This window comes from Electrophorus electricus, chromosome 4 (genome assembly GCF_013358815.1).
Source record: "Electrophorus electricus isolate fEleEle1 chromosome 4, fEleEle1.pri, whole genome shotgun sequence".
Classification (NCBI taxonomy): domain Eukaryota; kingdom Metazoa; phylum Chordata; class Actinopteri; order Gymnotiformes; family Gymnotidae; genus Electrophorus; species Electrophorus electricus.
In genome coordinates, this window is record NC_049538.1 from 8,501,477 (window position 1) to 8,523,976 (window position 22,500).

General features: G+C 49.9%; 1 protein-coding gene across 9 annotated transcripts in view; it reads right to left on the reverse strand.

Moving 5' to 3' along the window:
• Positions 1-3,316: 3,316 nt before the first annotated feature.
• Positions 3,317-22,500, reverse strand: part of ptprua (protein tyrosine phosphatase receptor type Ua) — a 142,036-nt gene continuing 122,852 nt past the window's right edge. For 4 of the 9 annotated variants that reach the window (XM_027009770.2, XM_027009775.2, XM_027009774.2 and 1 more), the window contains 15 exons: positions 22,304-22,491; positions 20,289-20,361; positions 19,638-19,714; positions 17,919-17,936; positions 15,511-15,547; positions 12,676-12,773; positions 12,138-12,254; positions 11,686-11,840; positions 11,010-11,145; positions 9,483-9,632; positions 7,229-7,543; positions 5,651-5,776; positions 4,613-4,770; positions 3,965-4,100; positions 3,794-3,884 (listed from right to left, as the gene is read on the reverse strand). In XM_027009770.2, the coding sequence (XP_026865571.2) occupies positions 3,822-3,884; positions 3,965-4,100; positions 4,613-4,770; positions 5,651-5,776; positions 7,229-7,543; positions 9,483-9,632; positions 11,010-11,145; positions 11,686-11,840; positions 12,138-12,254; positions 12,676-12,773; positions 15,511-15,547; positions 17,919-17,936; positions 19,638-19,714; positions 20,289-20,361; positions 22,304-22,491 (1,847 nt within the window). In that variant the 3' untranslated portion in view covers positions 3,794-3,821. Of the gene's footprint in view, positions 3,885-3,964; positions 4,101-4,612; positions 4,771-5,650; positions 5,777-7,228; positions 7,544-9,482; positions 9,633-11,009; positions 11,146-11,685; positions 11,841-12,137; positions 12,255-12,675; positions 12,774-15,510; positions 15,548-17,918; positions 17,937-19,637; positions 19,715-20,288; positions 20,362-22,303; positions 22,492-22,500 lie in introns of all 9 variants that reach the window. The other 5 variants (XM_027009777.2, XM_027009776.2, XM_027009773.2 and 2 more) reach the window with 2 other exon arrangements.

Consider the following 22,500-nt stretch of genomic DNA (forward strand, 5'->3'; position numbering starts at 1 on the left):
CAGGTGGTATCGGGTTCTGCGCCGCCTATGGAATGATGTTGGGCTGAAACTAGGCTGAAAATGCTCACAAAGGCCTTATAGGGGAGAAGAAAGGATCAACGGCAAGGACAAGCCCCAAACGAAAGCGAAAAGTCGACATGACTGGAGAGAGCCAAGCTTTAAAAGAAAACAGATAATAGACCTGTCTAGAGGTCGGTGCTGTGGTGGGGGGAAAGGAGGAAAAATTAAGGCAGGAGGAAAGAGAGAGAGAAAGAGAGAACAAGAAAGAGTAAGAGAGAGTGCAACAGTCCAGCAGAACTCTTTGTAATCTTTGTGCTGGAACGTGGCCACGTCCTGATGCCCAGGGGCAGTACGCCCTGTGTCGGGACTGTCAGGGAGAGCGATGGAGACCAGTAAGGCGGAGTGCAGGAATGGGCATGCAACTCCCATTACGCCGCTCCATTATCGACTGACCCCAACGGTCGCCCTTCCACTGCTGCCCGCCTGGCCCCGTAAATTATTGGCTGCCGCCGAATGCGGTCCATTTCCTGGTCCGATCCAGGCCGTTTCACAGCAACGGCCCCAGGCCTGAAGCAGGAAGTCATGTCTCTCCCCGATGAGCAATTTGTCAGAAAACGATGGGACCAAATCAATAAGAGTCTGTTTGAAATAAAATGTAGACCGTGTTTCAAGCTAGCGCTGGAAAACACAAGGACCTGCGCCGGGCCGATAAGAGTCGGAATGATGATCCAGTGCCGCCCCGCACCCCTGGAGATGGAGACAGCGGTCCAGACTCCTCCGAGTGTTTGGAAGCGTCAAGTAAATAGGGTCCAAATCCCATAAGATTTAATATGGCCTCTCGAGATTGATTAGGTTCAGTATAAACAAGCAGGCAAGGCAAAGCTTAATAGTGCTCGGGGTTGCCTGTGATCTGTACAATCATGTGAGTACAGCTGGAGGAGTAGCACCTGTTTAACGCATGCAAATGGCGCATTAAGACCACGACACAGATACTTAATTAGTATTCAACCGGCCTTATACATCGTACTCTGGGTGAAAGTGTAGGTGACAGGTCAACACCTGACATTCAGTCGGAAAAGGCTAATATCAGAAACCACGCTGAAAAGTCACTCTGTGTGAGTGATGGGGTCGTGTGGTTGTCCTCTGCTGTCTGTGGGTTCACCGTGGCCTGAGCACGCTCTTACCCGTCATCTCACTGCGTATTACCTTGGCTGTCCCGAATGCCAGCAAGACTTTTATGCTGGAGACAAAAGGAGAGAAGGGGCATTTTACTGTCCTTGGATTGTCCACACACAGGCTTTTGGATGGGAACGAATGCCCACCTTGGCTGCTCTTATTGTACCGAAACTTCTTTATTCCACCTGATCTACTCCAGATAGAGTTGTTTTTTTGCAATGCTGAGATTATGATTTTATGATTTTAGGTCAACAAGCAAGACTTGCTTAGCAGAAATAGTGGTGGACGTGACAAATTACCCTGGCCAGAAACGTGTGTGTGTGTGGGAAGGCAAGGTGCCACAGAGCAAAGGCATAGTGCACTTTCAGTCCAGCCTGAAATCAATGTCCAATTTATAATGCCTGTAACTAATTACGTAAATGGTGCATGGGACCACCTACTGATTGTGCTGTGTGTGAGTGAAAGGAGTTAGTGAAACATGGAGGCTGAGGAAGTTGCAAAAAAAGCTATGACAAGACCAAAAAAGAACACAGGAAGGAGTTACTCCCAACAGCTCCGGCCTCAACACGCCTCAGACTCCTTAAACCTGTTCCAGCTAACTGCCTAGACTTTAAAGTAAATCGGACAGAACGTAATCTTCAAAAGGTGTGAGAAGGTTTAGTCCAGTCCACACTTGACCTGCATACTCTCTCAGGTACAGTGCATCCTATTGGTATTCAAGCATGCGCCTGGTCCTGAGCACAGGCAGCAGTGCGTTGAACAAATTCAGTGTAGGCCAGGGTATAGGAGAGTTATTAAGGCTTATCAGACAATACTGGCACAACTGCACAGAGGGGAGAAAGACTATGACTAAGACTGATGATTCATCAAAAACCTCCGATTACCTCCATGGAAGGAGATCTAGCAGCCTGTTTATCTCTAGATAAAAAGCTGATTAAAGTGTATCTAATTAAATGATAAGACTAAATGAAATTGGGGGCAAACCCAGAAAAGATTCCCCAACATACACTTGCTGCAGGTACACTAATAACTGTCTGGATGGTTTAATGTTAACTTTATGAACACGCACACACACACACACAGAGTGCGAGGGAAATTGTGATCCTCTGTTAAGCTGATATGGCTTTTGGACGTGAGTGCAGAGAGTGAAAGGCTAATTGGAGCACACGTGAGTGAGAATAGCCACATGCCAAGGAGCGGCTTGTACCGAGGTCGCTGCGTAATGTAGGACAATAAGATGTGTGGGTGGAGTGGAGCAAGGTCAGCGCGGGGCACGTAGAGCATGCCGATCGGCCTTATCAGCGTCCCTCAGCCATGTGAACACGCAATAAAACAAGCTGGCCGTTAACAGAAAAGGGCCGGGGGTTTCTAATGTCGTTTATGCTTTTTTGTTCCCTCCCATAACATCTCAAACGTGCGCCGTTTCACAGATTATAATCACGTTCCAGCATACTATGAAAAGCATGTGAGGTAGCTGGGTCAGAACAATGCTGGTGTAAATTTGCCTGCTGTAATTTATAATTCATGTTGTTCACAGTGGTTTGGGTGAAGAGAAAAATAAAACCGTACAATAAAGAGAGGCAGCAATATAAAAGCAACATCATAATGTTTTATTTAATCATATTTTACACTATTTAGAAAAGAAAACACAATGAATAAATAGAAATTTAAAAAGCAACTCTTAGTGAATGCCTCACCTTGTTTTTTTTTTTTTGCATTGCGTTTCATGATAGCTGTGGGTGTCCTACGCAGGACACCCGGCGCGGACTGGCTCACAGGGACACGTACAGCGGGACAGGCATGCGGAGGCGTGGATGGGTGACCCCCCCCCCCACCCCCCCCCTTTGGAACGCATACGCACGCGTGTGCGCATGGCAAAAGAGAAGGAATCAACACACCAGAGACAACACCTAGAAACGGATTGCAAAATATCTACGGTATATACACTGAACAATTCGTTAGCCAAACTCCAGGAACCACCTCCATGTGGCCCGGGCACTGCTGGCCGAAGAACCGAAACGGATCCAGAGTCCGGCTTTGGAAACACCCGGCGTGGGCGCGGATCTGGGTTTCTGTCTCACCAGTCTCTTGCAGGGCTTCCTTTATGAAACACATGAATTGCTTATTCACATTAAAACTGCACCATGTACAGGGTATAACGATACACACACTCTACGTACACGACATGGCCAGTATGTTGCTGCAGTCTCTCCACGGTGTTCGAATACACTGCGTTCCTCCTGATCGGTGAATAAGGCAGAGAGTTGGGCTGAGCCCGGGCAAGCAGAATCAAAGCACGAGAGTCATTCGCAACCTCTGCCTGGTAGGCATAAGGGTCGCCCGAGCAACCGCCCTTTCTGGCCTGCTGCCCGGTAGCGTCTGGCGAGAGTAAAATCTTTCACAACTGAGCCAAAGAGAGAGAGAAAGACACGGAAAGAGGAGAGAGGGAAAAAAAAACTGAGAATGGTAGGGGCCTCCCGCGACGCGGCGAACGCTCTCATGCCGGCGAGTGACGAGGAAGGCCCGATTGTACGAGCCTGAGAGGCCGGGGAGAGGGAGAGGAAGTGGAGGCGGGGAGAGTCGAGGCCCGGCCTCGCCTGCGCTCTCTCGCACTGGCACTGGCGCGCGGATCAGGGCTCTGCGTGTTATCTGACCTCTAGGCAGTCCAGGTACTCCAAGGCCAGGTCGTAGCAAAATCGATACTGCTCCTGGAACAGCGGTAAAAGCATGTCAGTCGGCGGGACGGCCCGTTCAAAGCTTCACGCGGGCGGCGCGGCGAGGAGCTTACCATGGTCTCCACCATGTTGGGCTTGGAGTTGCGGAGAGTCTTTACAGCATAGAAGACGTCCGCCATGCTGTGGTGACGAATCATCTCCATTATCATGGTGCAGGCGCAGAAAGTGCCACTCCGCCCACCGCCGTTTCTGAAACACACAGCCGCGCTCTTTCTCTCAGAGACTTACTCTTAACGATGTCTGAGAAGAGGTCAAAGAAGGTGCCGTTTTTAACAATGTGCATCCAGTTATTTGGTCGGGGGGTTGTTAAAGGGGTGCCTCAGCTGGTACGACGTACACTGAGTGAACACGCCACTTATTCTATGAAACAGGTGCTGTCTGGATGTAACATTTATTTGTAAACACTGCAATGCAAACACAATTACTAATCAACAACAGCAGGTGACAGGCAGTCCAGAGAAATCTACATGTACATATAAACACATAGGCATGTTGATTTGTGCTTTACTGGAAAGGTTAATAATGAACGAACTGGCACGTTTGTGGAAAGAACAAGACAATGTACCATGACGTCATTAACTTGGGAGTACACAGACCTGACAGCAAAGGGGGTTGGTAGATCCAGCTAAGAGCTGCAGGAGCTCCTAATGAACTGGACATGTAACTAATGGTGGGGTGGGGTGGTGTGCGGCTGAGCTCACAGGCAGTGGACCACGGTGCGCCCATCGCTGCATTCTCGCTGCCACTTGTGGACCTGGGCCAGCAGGGTGAGGAAAGCCTTCTTGGAGTCCGGGATCTCGCGGTAGGCCGACCAGCGCAGGAACTGGAAGTGGCGCACGACCAGGTGACCCTCCTGCAGCTGGGGGAAGCAGAGAGCGCAGAGAGCGCGTTAGCGTCCGTAACGTCTGAACGAACTTGCTCAGCAGGGCACTGAGAGGCGGCTCTGCTCTTGGGGTTGGACATCTCGAGGAGGTGATAATCACCGTCCCACGATGGGACGCTCTCAAGAGTTACACATGGGTCCCGTGAAGATGCAGGGGGGGATTTTTCCATCCGGCACAGTGGGACAGAGGCTGAGGAGAAGCAGAGCTGAGGTGCCGGTAACTCTGCTGACGGAGGGGTGACAGACTTATCGACAGGCATGTGGGAGGGGGGTCCATTTTGAGGGCAGCAGAGCTTTGGGAAGAAGGTTTTGACTGAAGAAGCTGTCATGGCCAAACAAGGTAGAGGTGAGGTTGAAAGGCTGTGTCTACACACACCATCATCCACATACTCACGCACTCTTACATTTAAAGATGTAGACTGGCTCTTATATGCACGTGCGCACACACACATGGACACACAGACACACACCCACCGAGCACATTAGAAACACGCAATGCAAACATCATCTTCAATTTAAGAGACATTACTATTCTGTAAGAATAACTGACCACAATTTTGCTTCTTCAAATATATCTGAACTGAATTTACTTATGGTCAGCTACTGCAAAGATAAATTAAGCAATTAGCCTCTTAGGCCATTAGCTTCTGTAAATTGGTTGTGAACTCCAAAGAAACTCACTCAAGCCAGAGGAAGTTAGATGTCAGGCTAGTGTTTTAATGAGGTCTGCATTTAATGGGGCGTTATAATGGAGTGTCACCAGTGTTAACCCCCTGCTGACACCATGATGGGAACGGCTAATAATGAGCACGTTGTATTTCATAACACCACCTAGTGACCAGTGCCATAGACCTACCCGTGTGATGTTATTGACCCGGTAGAGTCGTGTGATGACATCATCATCAGTGGACCTTGAGAGCAACTCCACTGTCATGGGTCCAAACTGCTGCATGCCAGTCTCAGGCCAGTACTGCAGACAAGGCTGAGAGAGAGAGAGAGAGAGAGAGAGGAGAGAGAGAGAGATATTGAGCATGTATATCATGCACTAAATTGCTATAACAACACTAATACACTTACTAGTCATGCTTCTAAAGTATATTTGAGTTAAAATTTGCATTTGACAGAAGAAAGGCAGATAGGGACACAAAACAAGAGTGATATTGACACAAGGATTAAAGAGGGGGATGAGGATAAAGAGAACACAAAGGTGAAGAGGGGCTCTAGCGTGACGGCAAACAGCAGGAACAAAGTGGGGTGTGTGTGTGTGTGTGTGTGTGTGTGTGTGTGTGTGTGTGTGTGTGTGGGAAGGGCGGGGTTAATCAGCGGAGCGAATTCAATTGTGCCAGCAGCATATCAAATATTCAACTCATTCCCCCATATCAGCCGCCTTTAAAGTTTCAGTCAGCACTCATTTCACAAGATGATCATCTCCTCTACGTGTCAACTCATTTTCACCCACGACGTGGGGCGATAAAAGGCAAACTGGCTCACCCATGCCCGCGCCCGCCTCTTCATTCACAGCGGCGTCTGCGGGCGAGAGCGCTGCTAACATGCTAACCCTGTGCAGCGCTAGCAGAAGGTAGTCTTGGGGAGAGCGTGAATGGGATGGAGAGAGACCAGGTGATGCCCTGTCACGGTGAGTGCATTAACAGGGTGGTGGGAGAGAAGCAATATTTACACAGATGTGTACACGTGCACGTACACAGAGAGTGGAGAGGGTGCAGGGTGTGTGAGCACTAATCCACTCTTTAGAAGGGTTAGACATGATTGAGACATGAAAGAGACATGAGAGACAAAGTTAAGAAGTCGGGTGCACAGCGGGGTGAAGTGTAAACAACTACTCCACAAACACTAGCATAACATATGCAATAGGGGACAACGGCAAAATGCACACGCACGCACACAAACACAATCACACACACTTGCACAGGATCCAGACAGAGAACAGAATGGGGAAACACGTCCCAGAGCTCCCTTCTCTGCACTGGAACATGCACACATTCAAGATGGCATCCGTACGGGCATCCGGCCGCCCCAGCCCCAACCAGGGGGTTCACGCGGGACCCTTGCTGTGCGTGCCCCTCGGAGAGGAGCCTTTCACCGTCTCTACCTGCTCTCAGCCCGCGTGCCCAACCTGCAAATGCAGCGTCTCAGCGCCACATCTGACCGGCGAGCCGAGAAGCGCATCCGGCTAGCAAGGACGCAAAGGCTATGGGCGGTCCCTTTACTTAAGGTCAGGGAGCTTTCCACAGCAGGGCAAATACAGACATCTGGGCCGGTCCATTATTCTCAGTCTGTAGAAGGCTGTTAGCGTTTCGACACCGGAAAGATGCACGTCTGAGTTAATTAGGGTCCGGTTTAAGGGGTAGCACTGTTCTTTTGTCTATACTGTTCTTTTGTGTATACTTTTGTATATATATTCATTCCCACATACCCAGGCAGAGTTGGACTGGTTCAACTGGTTAAGCATGACGACCGACGTGCAGCCGTAGTCGAACACCAGCCTCCAGAAGTCAGCGGTGGTGGTGGGCAGCGGGTGGGGCGTCACCACGAAGGCGGCAGAACGCAGGAAGCTGTCCATTAGCGCCGCGTTGATGTAGCTGCCGGCGTCCCCCTCGGCGGACACGAGGAAGGCCAGGGCGCGGTCGGGCGGCAGCACGTCCATGCTGCGGTTCTTCTCGCGGTTACGTGGCAGCAGCGAGACGCTGCACTCCTCCACATCCAGGTGGGGCGTCACCGAGTTCAGCGTCTGGGGGCGGGGCGGGGGGCCGTGGGGGAGAAGGCTTAGAAATTGAAGGCAACACAAAAGCGCGGGCTTCCAAGGGCCGGCAAAACACAGCAGTGGGAAACACACCGTTGCCCTTTGATGGATGTTTCTGGAAAACCAAGAACTCTGTCTTTTGAACAGTCTGTGCTAATGCACCATCTGTAAAATGACCAGGAACATGAACTAACACAGCCAAAAAAGGTCAATTTGATTTCTTTAAAGATCAGCGAGAGAGGGTGAGAGGGTGGGGGGAGAAAGAGAGAGAAAAGAAGAGAGAGAGGAGAGAAACAGAGGGAGAAGACAGAGGAGCGAGAAAGAGAAGGGGAGAAAGTGGAAGGGAAGAGAGAGAGAGAGAGAGAGAGAGAGAGAGAACAATGCCCAGAAGAAGAGGAGACGGGGAGGAGAAAGTGTGACAGCAGGATGGAGGAGAGGCAGAAGAAAGGAGGAAGAGAAAGGGATGAGTGATGGCGCACAGAGCGCTGAGCACGGCTGTGAGGGTAGACAGGACGTGATGGGGCCGTGACTCGCGTCTGCCAGTTGGGCACCATGGCCAGAACTTTCCACAGATGACAGAGTTTTGTTTCAGTACCGAGAGAGAGAGAGAGAGAGAGAGAGAGAGAGAGAGAGAGAGAGAGAGAGAGAGAGAGAGAGAGAGAGAGAGAGAGAGAGAGAGCACGCGCAAGGACAAAACCGATGAAAAAAGGCGGCTAAGCCATATTTACTTAACACAAACTCACCACCGTCAATGTTTGCAACTCCCCAATATTTCACATTCTAATCGCCAGGGTGAGAGAAGGCTGAACCACATTAGTGGGCAGTGGGGGAATCGGCGCGGGGCTTAATGGCAAAAAACAAATTTAAGATAATCGCGTCCGTAATGAACAGGCGCATTACGCCCTCTTGGACGGAATTGGATCGGAATGACAATACGGTCGATGACTGGAGCTGACGGCCACCTCGCTTCGCCCACTCATCCGCAACGGCTCCGCAAATGGCCCGTTCCGATTGGCTCCTGGCGGCAACGCAATTAAATCTTCTGTGCCGCGATGTAGCGGCGAGCGGGTGGCTGGAAAGCGGCGCGGGCGACGCGGACGCGAGACTGTTAATGCCTTAAGGCGGGGAAAGGCGCAGGGAAACCACCGCGGTGGCGGCGGCGGCGCGGCTGGTGGCGAGCAATCAGCGGCCCGTCTGGAGATCCGCAGGAGACCCGTTTAGCCGCTGCGTGCTGCCCACGTGCTGCCCGTGTTCTAATTGCGTCGGACGTAACCAACGTGCACAGAGCCCGGCTAGGCGAGGTGTTCTGCACAGCCCGCTTGTTGGTTTTTGTTTACGATGCCCTGTGGAAGACGCCCGGTGTTTTGTGAAAGGTTATTATGAATCTGCGAGACGTGCCGAGGCATTAGCGGACAACGTCAAACGAGCGCTCGCGGGACCACTTCGCCGCTCTTTTTTTCTTGGCCGGCTCCTTTCACGGTAATCAGACGCATTGAGAGGCCTTCGCCGGCTGTTTCCTCTACCCTGAAACGCAGCGACTGGATCTGGCCATGGCCGCGGCGCACGCGTTTAGCCGGCCGCTTAAGAGCAGACTGTAATTACGCACGTATCGCAATCATCTGTTGATTTCTTTCGGCGGGCAGAGCAACCATCGCCCCACTGAACAAAGACCGAAATTACAGGTTGTCATGAAAAATGGCTTCACGTCCACGGCAAAACAATGAAGGTCTAGGAGAGGGAACGAAAACAAGTGTGAGTCTGCAAAACGGAATGATACAGGAGAGAAAGAGGACTGGAGGTCTGAATCTGCAGTTCTCTTTAAAAAATGCCTTGCCCTGAAAAACCACGGGGAATGTGGCGTGCGGTAGGCAGCCCTGGAGCGGCTCGCCAGGGGTCCCCGCACATCCTCACGGGTCCTGGGCCTCACCTGGAACTCCTCTCGGAGCTGCGAGGTGTTGCTCTGACTGTCCACACGCAGCATGTCCTTATAAGTGAGCGCAAACTCACTGATCGGGATGGACGTCTCCCCACACAGGCACGCCTCCAGGATAGCGTCGTGAATGAAGACGTACTGCTCCTGAGAGAGAGAGAGAGAGAGAGAGAGAGAGAGAGAGTGTGTGATAGTGCGTCAGAAAGAGAGAGGGGGGAGGGAGGGTGTGAGTGATAGTGCGTCAGAGAGAGAGAGAGAGAGAGAGAGAGAGAGAGAAGTGGCAGAACCCAAACGCGTCTGCTTGAGTAACACACACTATGACAAAGTGTTGAAAGTCTGTTTTGCGGGGCCAGACAGGACAACAGAACGTTTCCTTAGCTGTGCAGCAAACGTAAACACTCCCACACAAGTCAACAACATGCCAGCTCCGGCCCATGTTCTCTAAGTGCTATCTGTACATTTTCTGTATACTGGACATGTCTTATATGTCTATCCATGTCTTTTTACTGACTATTGTAAGCGTCTTTGGGTCCTTGAAAAGTGCTATATAAATACAATGTACTACTACTACTACTACTAATAATAATTATTATTATAATAATATAATATATAATATAATACGATTATTATTATATTTCACAAACCATTTTAGTATGGTACTAAGAGAACGTGGCAAAAAGTACATTTTTGATGAAAAAACAAGCATAGATGTTATCGCATGTCTCCCTGTCTCATCTCTCTCTTTCTCTCGTAAAGTTCGGCCATGAAAGTCCAGCACATCTGAACAGCGCTTTTTACAGCAGCCATCGTCACAAAGCAGCTTTCCAGCCGTCCACACCCGAGCCCCGGCGAGCAGGCCAGAGGCGACAGCTGCTAGGAAAACCTCCCTACGAATCCTGAATCCAGCCTGAACCGGAGTTATAGGCCGGAGGGACACGGTGAGCTCAACCAGCTGGATCCTGCACGCTGACATTTTATTCGTCGATATATGAGCGGGCGGCAGAGTGTCTCTTTGGCCCCAGAGATCTCCGGGGAATTCGAAAGCAGTCTAGACACAATAATCGTGTCGAGTTCATGAGTTGCAAATGGGTCGGACTTGCGGCCGTGGTCTTCGCCTTCCAAATGTTCGTGCGTTATGAAGTAGACAGTGATTACGCTGAAAATAATAGCCATTATTTTTTTGTGTCCAGCTAAATGCATGGTGGTAAGACTATTATGGGGTTAAACAGTGAGAGCGCTACAAAGCGCAGGGGTGGCTGGGGTGGCGCACTCGCTGTTATTAAATATATCCGCATCTGTAATTTCAATCTTTCTCCCGACACAGAATCAAATAAATAATTCGCATATTATCTAATTATCTCACTTACCTAATTGCCTAAACATCTCATTAAAATAAACAAAGTTCAGACAGCGTTCAACACTTGTCAAGTGCTCCATAAAGCCGTTACCTGACAGCGGTTTACGAACGTCAGAGCATTACGCGTGAGCGGGTGAGATTTACGGCACGAGCCCGCCCCGCCTCACCTCCGTCTGGATCATGTTGATGCGGCGGGAGCAGAGCGTCCTCACGCAGTTGTAGATGTCCACCACTCCCTCGCACTCCGCCATGTCCAGCATCACGTCCAGGACGATGTAGCAGCCCGTGCGCCCCGCCCCCATGCTGCACACACACACCCGGCGCGGACGCCGACATGTCAGTGGCTCCGACTAAGGGCTTGGCTAAGGGCCAAGTGATTTCGGGGGAAAGATCTAATTGTGATTTTTCTCCCCGATTTCTGATTTTAATACTGAGAAAGCTGTTGTGTTTTATAAGTTATCCTGAGAGTGTTCAGCATTCATAGGCAGCATCAGGCATCTATAAAGCACAATTACAAATTTGTCTTGTTTCCTACATGAGAAGAATCAGAGGACGCGCTACAGGTGCTATAGGAGAACCATGACTTAAAAAATGAAAGAATTTCATATATTACAAACACAATTACAATCTACAAATGCGGATCTTAACGATAGTAATGCATTAATATTAACAGTGTGTTCATTCCAAATTGCTATTCCTGAAGGAAACTGATCATTCAGTCCTGCCATGACAGCTCTCAGGCTTTTCTTCCAAAATAGTACATTCCTGCCTGTAACAAAAAAACCCCACTTTAATTACATAGTAATTACATAGTTATGTATGCGTGCGTGTGGTCACGTGTACCTGCAGTGCACCACCACAGGGCCGGCGTCAGGGGGTGTGGAACCTTTCACCCGGCGGAGGAAGGCCAGCAGGCCAGTGGCGTGGTACGGTACGCCGTGCTCCGGCCAGGACGTGAAGTGGAACTGACACACCTCGTGCTTGGCCGGGTAACCCCGCTGGAGAAGACGGCACACAGGTACGAGACGGGTAAGTGATGTGCTGTTTACCAAGCCTACGTGAAAAAGTCCCTGCGGCGACGCATCTCTGAGCACATTCTCCAGAAAAAAAACAAAACAATTACACAAGTGAAGTATTTGGGTTGTGTTTTGGGATTAAGGAGTCAGTCACGCTATTACAATCAATAGCATTATGTGCTTGTTAGATTTTAGAGTATTTTCAGAGAAGCCTTGAAAAGGATCAACAAAAATAGGCTAGTTGCTGTGGGAGAGAGTGGGGCGGGGCGAGGCGCTAACCCGCTCCATGGCGAAGGTGCGCACGCAGTATTCGGCAAGCGTCTCCGTCTTCAGGAGTGTGATCTTAATGTCTCCGTATAGCTCGCTGTCGTCAGGCCAGTACTTACAGCATTTCATCTGAACACACACACACACACACACACACACACACACACACACGGAAATGTTACCTGACTTGTTGGAATCCAAATGGAAAGTATAATTGGGAAAAAAGGCAACGTGTACCACAATGTGTAACACAATTACGGCCCGAGTGCTGGAGCGAGGGCGCTCCACGTGATACCGCTACGCTCTGCTCCTTTTTCACTCATCAATTAAGACTCTGAAGCGAAGGCAAGCTGTGCCAAATTGCCCTGGGGGGGAGTGTCGGGGGCTTTGGGGATCGCCTGTGCCGCAGGTGTGGGAAAACAAACCGCCAAGACCCTTCCTTCATCTGGCACGGGGCCCTCCTCGGTCCCTCCCCGGGGCCCGTTCGGCACGGAGGCAGGGGTCTGAGGGAGGCGGCAGGGGGACGTGGCCCGACGTAGGAGAGACTTACCCGGCCAACCTCCACCAGCTTGGTGATCATCACGATGCTGTAGCAGTTCTCCTGCCACACCATACGCCAGAAATCATAGATCATGTCCTGCTTTGGCCCTGGGGATGGCAGGGGGAGAGAGAGAGAGAGAGAGAGAGAGAGAGATGAACGAGAGGAGATGCATGTTGCTGGAAGCAGAAAAGGACAAAGGGAGTTGGGGGTGGAGGGCTATGAGAAAGGACAGTGTGGATGGAAGAAGAGGGTAACAGCCGCAGTCTGGATTTTAAGACAAGATGAAAGATATGGAGGAATATAAGAGATACAGGCATAGCACACGAGCAGCAGGGGAGTGTGAAGGAGAGTGAAAAGCCATATTTACGCCAGATAATACGCCGACGGGAGGAGAGGAGGAGAACGTGTGATAGAGGGAGAGAGGCGGGGAGAAAAAAGACCTCCAAAAATAGCGAGGCGCGGGGCAGACGAAGGGAGAGCAGAGCTGCAGGGGAAAACGCAAGCGGGACAGCTCGGGCTTTGATGGAACGCCGCCGTGTGTCGTCTGACGCCCACAGCCGGTGAAGAGATGGAGCCTAGGCTCGGCCGCGCCCCTGCCGCCCGCCACCAGAGGGGGACACGCGTCACGCGCTGTCAGAGATTTTGCCTCTGTGATGATACCTTGTGCATACAGTCCGTCTCTCTCGCTCGCACTCACTCTCTCCTTATCTTAACATATTTTTAGCTGAGGTGAAGATACTGCTCTGTGATAAAGACACACTAAAATCAAAAAAGTGAAGTCAGAGTCTGAGTATACTGTAAACCCAGGCAGGCTACGGTTAAGGGCTTATAACTGCACAGCACGAGGCACTGAATTCATTTGGCTACTCATTTGCAGAAGAGCAACACACACTCACCAACTCACCTTTATTTGAACCATCTACCTCATACCTGAACTAACCGGCCACTTTCTCAGGAAGATGTCTTTTCTAGGTGTTTTTAATAAGCGCGCTGTTCTGACCATCTGTGGTCCATCTGTTGCCATGCCGTCCTGGAAACCAATCAGCTTCTGAGCACTGCTAACCAGATTATTATTGGCTGGTAGACCATTCACAACACTGTGTTAACACTGACACAATATTGGTGTTATAGTGGGTGTTGGGCTGGGATGAATTTATTAGCTGTGTCATTGATGCTGGGTTTTTACATGTCAGTCTCTCCACCAGCCAAAGACAGCAGACAGGGACCCTCGCTGGAGGACAGAAGGGTGGGAAGCAGCGCCTGGGCCCTGGCACAGCCAGATGATGTGGGTGATCTTAACCTGGGAGAATATCCCTACCATACCTTCAAGCTAGACTGCACTTTCGTGTTTGGAAAACCCCACTCTGGGAAGGTGCATTCTGGAATCCGCTGGCATTAAATGCCGCTCAGATTCCAGCGGTTTTGTTTATACGTGCGAGCGGCTTCAGCTGCTTTGGCAGCGCGACGTAGCTCAGGGCTACAGGTGTGTGGAGGATGGCACCAGCTGCACGCCACCGGCCATGGAAGCCTGCGGGGCGATGCCCGACAGCCCTGCAATGGCCTGGGGTTAACAACCTCCAGCGAGTCCCCCTAGGCTCTGCTGTGTGCGCATATGCTCACAAACGTGAGTGTGTGTGTGTGTGTGTGTGTGTGTATCAGCCATCTCCTATCTGATATTACCACAATGCACCAGCACTGCTTTGTAATTAATATTAGATGCCTCTCACTCAGCCCTAGTTATCATTCCCCATCATGTAAAATCCCTTTGCGAGGGATTTCAGTGGGGTGACAACTTCTGGGTGGTAGTGATCACCCCTGAGTGCTGGCGGTGGAGCCATGAAGGACAGCAGCTGCTCCCCCCGACCCCATACCTCACCCTGCACCTCCTCCCACACGTAACGCCACACCTCCACCCCACACCTCCCCCCACACATAATGCCACACCTCCACCCCACACCCCCACCCCACATCTCACCCCGCACCTCCCCCCACATGTAATGCCACACCTCCACCTCACACCTCCCCCCACACATAACGCCACACCTCCACCCCACACATAACGCCATACCTCCACCCCACACCTCCCCCCACACAAAACACCACACATAACCCCAGAGTCAAAGGAGAGAGAGAGAGAGAGAGAGAGAGAGAGGGGGAGAGAGAGAGAGAGAGAGGGGGGGAGAGAGAGAGAGAGAGAGAGGGGGGGAGAGGGGGTGGTGGTAAGAGGCTTTAGGATTTATGCATATAAATGTGGAGGGAGATCTGAAATAGATTAAAGAAGATGTAAGATCTTCTGATGAAAGTCCTGCCTTTGTGTGTGCACATGTGCGTATTGTAGAAAGAACAGCAACTGTATTAAACAAAGACAAATGATTACACATAATTCAACAGATGAACAAAAGCAGGCAGACAGTGAAGAGACAGAGAGAGGCACCAAAATCGAACACAGAAAGAGAGATGAGACGGAGACAGACAGGAGAGAGAGTGATGAGACAGAAAGACAGACAGGATAGCTAGAGATGAGACAGGCAGACAGACAGGACAGAAAGACATGAGCCTGGGAGACAGACAGGACGAGCCGTTGTGGCTGTGAGGTGGGTGGAGGTAGTCCTCTGACGTTGCTGCATCCACCAGTTACAGTATTTGTGTGAATAATTCAGACCTTCACATCTGTAGAAACTGGTGACACATTTACATAAAAGGACATGCACGCACGCGCATGAGAGCACACAGATGAGAGAACACACACGCACGAGCACACGTGAGTGCAAACATAGCTTTAGGCATCGATATTCACAGATTCAAATCCACTATTCACACAGAAAATAGAAGCGAGGAACTCACCTTGAGTGGCGATGAAATGGTTGGACCGCTGATAGCCCTGAGGTAGATAGACAGAGATGGACAGATGGACAGACAGACAGAGAGACAGACAGACAGAGAGAGAGAGAGAGAGAGAGAGAGATAGATAGATAGATAGATAGATAGATAGATAGATAGATAGATAGATAGATAGATAGATAGATAGATAGATAGATAGATAGGGTGTTATATTCAAACATGCATATATACAGTCTTATCATAATAGATGGATAAAAGTGTAGGTATACTGAATATTTAAGGGAAAAAATGTCTTTGCACCTTTTCCAACAAATTTCCTAAATTGCTGTTTTCTTTGTGTTCTTCACTTTGCATTGACAAGAAAATTACAGCTAAAACCCCACCCCTTAAATCCTGGATCACTAAGAGAGTTGTAGGCTGAACAACAGTAATTTACCTGAGATGTGACACACAACAAAGTAAACCCTGCCTCTAGCCAAATGCCCATCTACAGCTCATAAAACCAATCCAACATAATTACCATCTGTACCGAAGAGAACACAATCACCTTCACTATGGCAAAGACAATGATGTAACTTGTCTTATTACTGACAGAAGTAATGTAGCAGGTAGACGATGGATCCTACAATGATATGATACTATTGATGTGATGATGAGAGTTATGGCAGCATGCTCAGATGATGTAGGAAACTCAATACAGGAGAACAAGTAGGTGATTGGTCTTAGGACCAATTACAGTGTACACACACGGGAGCCTGGCCTGGCTCGTTGGCTGGTGCATGGATCGCCACTTCTATTGTATGTGTCAAGCAGGTGACAATTCTTTTGATTCACACAGATCCAAATTCTCCAACATAATAGCCTTATGTTTCCTGTTCCGATTACACAGCCCCTCACTGGCTTATTTTATAGGCGCTATATTGTGGATCTTGTCCTTTGGGGCATGTAATTCTGCTTCAGGCAACGCTGACACACATGCGTGTTGCTTGTGTAAACACACACACACACACACACAGGGGTAGAACATGGCCATATGTTGACTAAGTTCTGGTGGAGGTGGTGTGTTTGGTCTCTCCACACTCCATGCATCACTCCGTGGAGAGCAGCTGCCAGAGGAGGAGGTGCAGAGAAGAAACACCCCCTGTCCCTCCCCGAGGACGCTGCTGTTTCTCCCAAGACAGCCTTTGATACTCTCCGCTCACACACGCATGCGAGTGTGAATGCATTCTCCGCCCTTCCGAATCCCCTGACGTTTATTCCACTGAGCCAGTGCTTTTGCCTGCAAGCCTGTCCTGGGCCCCCAACACACACACACACACACACAATTGCACAGATTCGCACACACAGCCTCAGTTCCCATAGGCACAGGAACATCAGCAGGCAAACCCAGAGTGACATGCAGATTACATAATGATAGCAATGAGAATACGCAAACCAAACCGGACAAACCAGTGTGTGCAAAACTAAAATGTCACGAACACGGCACCTGGTCATTTGGACTTGAAGTTACCTGCAGAGTTGTCAACATTAATCATTTCTTTAAATGTTAAAAACTGGGTTCTCAACCAATTACAAACCCAGTCTCAGTAGAGTTGCCAAAAGAAATGTACTAACAATTAGGTTTGCAATTTCAACTCAATTAGCAGCATCAATTTTCTTCATGTTATGTCAAACCTACTAGAGAATTGAGGTAGATTTGACCCAGAGTGCTGCATATCTAACAGGTCTTTTAAAGTCCTTTATATCCCACTGAAATGCTGGTACGTTCACAAGTCAATTTTGGCTCTTGAAATACTCCCGCGCTGCATAAGGAGGTCAACCACACTGTGGCCTCCGAGAGGAATCTGAAAGCCGCAAAGCAAATGTTGTACATCGTCAGGCATGTGGGTATGTGGGAGACGCTGGCAGGTGTGACCGTGACCAAGCCCGCGTGGAGAAAACGAAGCACTGGAACTGCAACGCGCAGGAAACAAAAGGTAAACGAAGCGAACGCTGGGAGGAGAGCAGCTCACACGCTGAGTGCCACACTGTTAAAGGCCAGCGGCCCGGCGCCATGCAGAGGGAGGGGCGTGACCGCTCCCCGCCCACTCAGTAGACCCGCCGTCGGCTGCGCTCTTCCACGGGACGGCCGCGAGTCACACCACAGCGGACCCGGATGATGGGACGGGAGGCGGCGTGAACGGGAAGCGTCCGTGGGAGGTGATCTGGGATTGTTCTGGAAAGCCTTGCGTGGAGGGGGGTGGTGCTTTAAGCCTCAGGCCGAGTCAGATTACTGTGGCGAGGTAAAGCATGCCGAGCGCGAGATGGCAGGCGCAAAACTGCGCGGCTGTAACTGGGGGAACAGGCAGAGTGAAAGCGGCACACGGAAATGGATGGACGGGTGACGGAGAAGAGGAGAGGAGAGTACTTACTTCCCTGTTTATCCGAATCTAAGAGATCCCAAATGAAAGGGGAATGAGCAATAGGAAGAGGAAGGGGAAAAGAAGATGAGGGAGGAGGGACGAAGAGAAGACGGAGGGAAGACGGAGAGGCTAATTAAAGTGACCAGGGCAGAAATATTAGAGCCTGACCTAGAGATGGCAATCACATGAAGCCTGTATCCTAGCAGCACCTTACACAAAGCTGCCCCTCCACAGTGTGCAGCGTTGGAGTACAGGTCTCCCCTCCACAGTGTGCAGCGTTTGAATGTAAGCCTCCCCTCCACAGTGTGCAGCGTTTGAATGTAAGCCTCCCCTCCACAGTGTGCAGCGTTTGAATGTAAGCCTCCCCTCCACAGTGTGCAGCGTTTGAATGTAAGCCTCCCCTCCACAGTGTGCAGCGTTTGAATGTAAGCCTCCCCTCCACAGTGTGCAGCGTTTGAATGTAAGCCTCCCCTCCACAGTGTGCAGCGTTTGAATGTAAGCCTCCCCTCCACAGTGTGCAGCGTTTGAATGTAAGCCTCCCCTCCACAGTGTGCAGCGTTTGAATGTAAGCCTCCCCTCCACAGTGTGCAGCGTTTGAATGTAAGCCTCCCCTCCACAGTGTGCAGCGTTTGAGTGCCATTTCCTGCTATCTGCAATATTTTCGGACACAATGAACTTTTGAATAGCTGACTAGAATTCCACTGCATCCCCTGCTATAAAAAGAACTGTTTTGCTGCACTATTTCTGCCTGTGTGTCTCAAACCTTAATATAGATGTTTTGTTCTTATTTTAGAAGATTCTGTCCAGGCAGAAACATAGCTGGAAACGTGTCTGTCTCAGTCACCATTTTAGTGCCGTTCCCTGCTCTGCTGGTTGTCCTGTACAGAGCAGCTAGCAGTACTGCTGGGTGTCCTTCATTTTCACCAAATACTACAAAGATGTCCTCTGTTTTGCACACCATTATTCATCTTAAACCTTGAGCCAATTTTACATTTTCCTTTCAGCTTCATAAAAAAGGTTCAGAAACCACATTCCTGTATAATGGACCTTCCTTTCCTGTCTAAACGAATGCTATTAGTGATGAATATAAGAGTAATGCACCGCCGCTGGAAACAGACGGCCTCGGTCTCCCCGCATCCTCCCACTCTGACTTTTAAATCGCTATGATAACCTGTTCACCAAAGTGGGAATACCGTAAATGTCCCAAGATCCCAGAAAGTTTGATAGAGAAAGAAAAAATGGTGAACCACCTCAGAAAAACCACAAAATGGCAGCTCTTTGGAAGTACAGTGTAGACTGACACTACCAGGACGAGACATAGGGGCTAAACTCTCATTCCTCAAGTACATTTCTTCCATAATAGCTTCAACACAGTTACTGAGTAATTCACAGTCGTTAAAGAATAATCATTGTTAATAAATAACAATAGGCCTGGTGTTTAAGGGTGTAAACACAGCCCTGTTTCATCTGACTGACTGACTGGACTCACTGGTGTAGCATTGGGAAAAGCCTGGGAGTTGAGCAGAAGTCGTGCTGAGGACGAGGCCCACCACAGCCAGCCGGGAGGCCGACAGGGGTGGCACGAGGGGGTATTAGGGGGTCTTCGTGCGAACGCAAAGTCCGTGGCGTAAAATTATAAACCCAATTTCCATGGGCCCGCCCCCCACCCAACCCCACCCCCCATAACATCCCGTGAGTTGAGAATCATACAAAACAACCGGAGCTTACGTCAATGTAGTTGGCGTTGACATAGTCGGAGCTGGGGTCCGCCAGGAGAGAGTGCAGCTTGACACGGTGGCGCTCGTCTGGAAGCGATAAAAACAAACACCTCACACACAGCTCCATGAATATTTAACTTGTGTGGGGGGTTTTGTATGCTGCAGTGTTTTTGTATGCTGCATTGTTAACAATGTTGCCGACTATATGTTTGTTATATTTTCAATTTCATGTTTTCATTATGTTCTTCTTAAGTAGTTGCTAAGTTACATATCTGCTGATGCTCGGTACTAAAATTAGCTCATCAAAGTTAAGAAACAGAGAGGCCGCTGGGCTCTCCATTAAACCCAGACTCTAAAGATCTTATCCATTAACTCAGAGACGTACAAGGACTTCACTGACTCACATTAGAAATGGTTCCTCAACATCGTGACTGTGAGAGGCAACCGTGTCCCTGACAGCGTTAAGGGTAACAGTTCCTAATGCTGTTCCCTCCAGCAGCATGAAGAATGACGGTTCTGTTGGCTGTTCCCTCAAACAGCACATAGCCCAATAGTTCTGTTGGCTGTTCACTTTGACAGAACAAAGACTAATAGTTCTGTTGGCTGTTCAGTTTGGCAGCATAAAGACTATCGGTGTTCTTGTCTGTTCAGGAACACTCACGGTCCAGCAGTGTATCATGTCTGCCTTTGGTCTTGTCCTTCTTTTTGGTGACATCCCAACCATCAAAAAAGCTCTGTGCAAAAACAAACAAACAAACAAAAACAACAGAACAGTGTTTACTGACGGTGAGTGGTCCAAGTTTAATCTTCCAGATAATGAGTGTGTCAGCTTTAATGTATGCAAAAGATAAAACCCTATACTGTGCACATACAAGCATTTCTTACGACAGTGTACTTTCGTTGATTCATCTGCAGGAAATAACACAGTGTAAATGGACATTTGTCATAGGAAACGTAGCCGACGGAGCAAACCCACAATAACAAATGACAGTGTCGCCGTGAAGCTCGCATGCACAACAGCTCCAGTTCTGCAGCTGCAACTCCCCTACACAGCGGAGCACAGTAGCCCACAACCAGGCCGTTCACCACATACCTGCTGCGCTGGATATGCACGTAAAAACCAAAACCTCAACTAATACCTCACCAAATAGCTGCCAAACGTACATTTTAGTGTTCGATTTCTGTCCATTAATTAGCTTTCCATCAGCCACGCTCTGATTTTCCTACTGCACACCGAGAAGGAAGGAATGGCATGCAGCTCCGACAGAGACAGCCATGCAGCATCCGATCACTTTCTCCATGCGCTAAATTTCCCCGTGCGTGTCTTTGACCCCAGGAGCGGCCCGGCGCCCACCGTTTGGGTCCTAATAGGCACGAGCGAGAAAAAAGGGCCCCGAGAAACAAGCAGAAGTCACACGTCACCCCCTGCCTACTAAGTCCCCTCGGCCACTACACGCTCCGGCAGCCGGGGCCCACATCGGAATGGGTTGTACGGCTTTGCTGAAATGAGGATGCTAATTCCTCGTCAAAGGCAGCAGGCGTGCGTGCATGTGCGTGTGCGTGTAGGTGAAGGAGTGTGGGGTGGGTGGCTCTGCATCTATGGTCAGGGCATGGCCGGCATGCTGATGAGAGGATTACTTACGCCCCTGTGTCTCACCCAGATAATGCCACCTTTAATTCAACTCCCCCCTCAAGTTACAAATGCCCTGGCTGAATCCCAGTGGACAGGGCTTTTGTCTCAGTTTCTCTCTCAAACAATTTTTCACAAACCTTCCTCCTGTTACCTCCTATGCTGCACCAAGAACCCCCACCGTGTCCTCATCTCTCCAGCTCTGTATCTCCATATGTCCTGTCTTTCAGGGAGGTGCGACTCCCTCCAGACGGCGCTCAGCGGGACACTTTCACATGACTCATTCCCTAGTTAATGTTCCCGCATCCAGTTCCACAATCAATATTCCGTGCCTCTCTGTCTCTCATGTCCTCGATTCTGCCAGATGCTTGACAAGATGTGACGTGCCCCCAAGGATCGGACAGTGCCCATCCTAAACCTGCGCTCGATAGGTGCTGACGTAGATGGGGTCTGAGGCAGTTTTGAGGTTCCGAGGCAGTTCTGAGCACCCTTGGAAGCTCTGGGGTGTGTCGTGTGCCCTCCAACCCACCGCTGTCCGAGGTGATCATGATAGCATGGTGATCATGAGAGCCCTCACTGACCCCCATGAGACACACCTCACAAACCCCTCACAGACCCCCACGAGACACCCCTAACAGACCTCTATGAAACCCCCCTCGCATAGTGTGGCAGATGAATGGGGATTAAGACCTTTCACTTCTCCCAGAAACCTTAATTTCACCTCACAGTCATCTCACTCTTAGAAACACTGAAATCAAATGTCATTTATTAGACTCACTTCTGGCACTGACTTCTGATGCACATTCAAATGCAGCCATATCTAAAACAACCCTAAAACATTAAACGTCAAGATTTTTCATTTTTCAAGTATTTTCAAGTACATATATTACAGTTGAAGAATACTTGTGTGCCTTTTAAGTGCAATTTCCCTAGCTCTTGGACTTACTATGATGGATATCACCTCCTTTGCAGCTCTGAAGTACTGATACAAGCTCTCCTATAAGCCCCACCCCCAGCCCTTTGGCTCCGCCCACCCCTGCCCTCACCTCGTACTCCTGCTTGAAGCCGTAGCCCTCGGCTGTCTTCATCTGGTTGATGTGCTGCAACAGGTCGGCGACGCGCACGGCCGGACGCAGCTGACCCGTGTGGTATGGGGAGCTCTTCCTACGGCAGTGTCGGCGCGGAGAGCCGCCCAGCAGACTGCTGGACTCATTCACCGAGCACCGCTGCTCAGCTGGCCAGA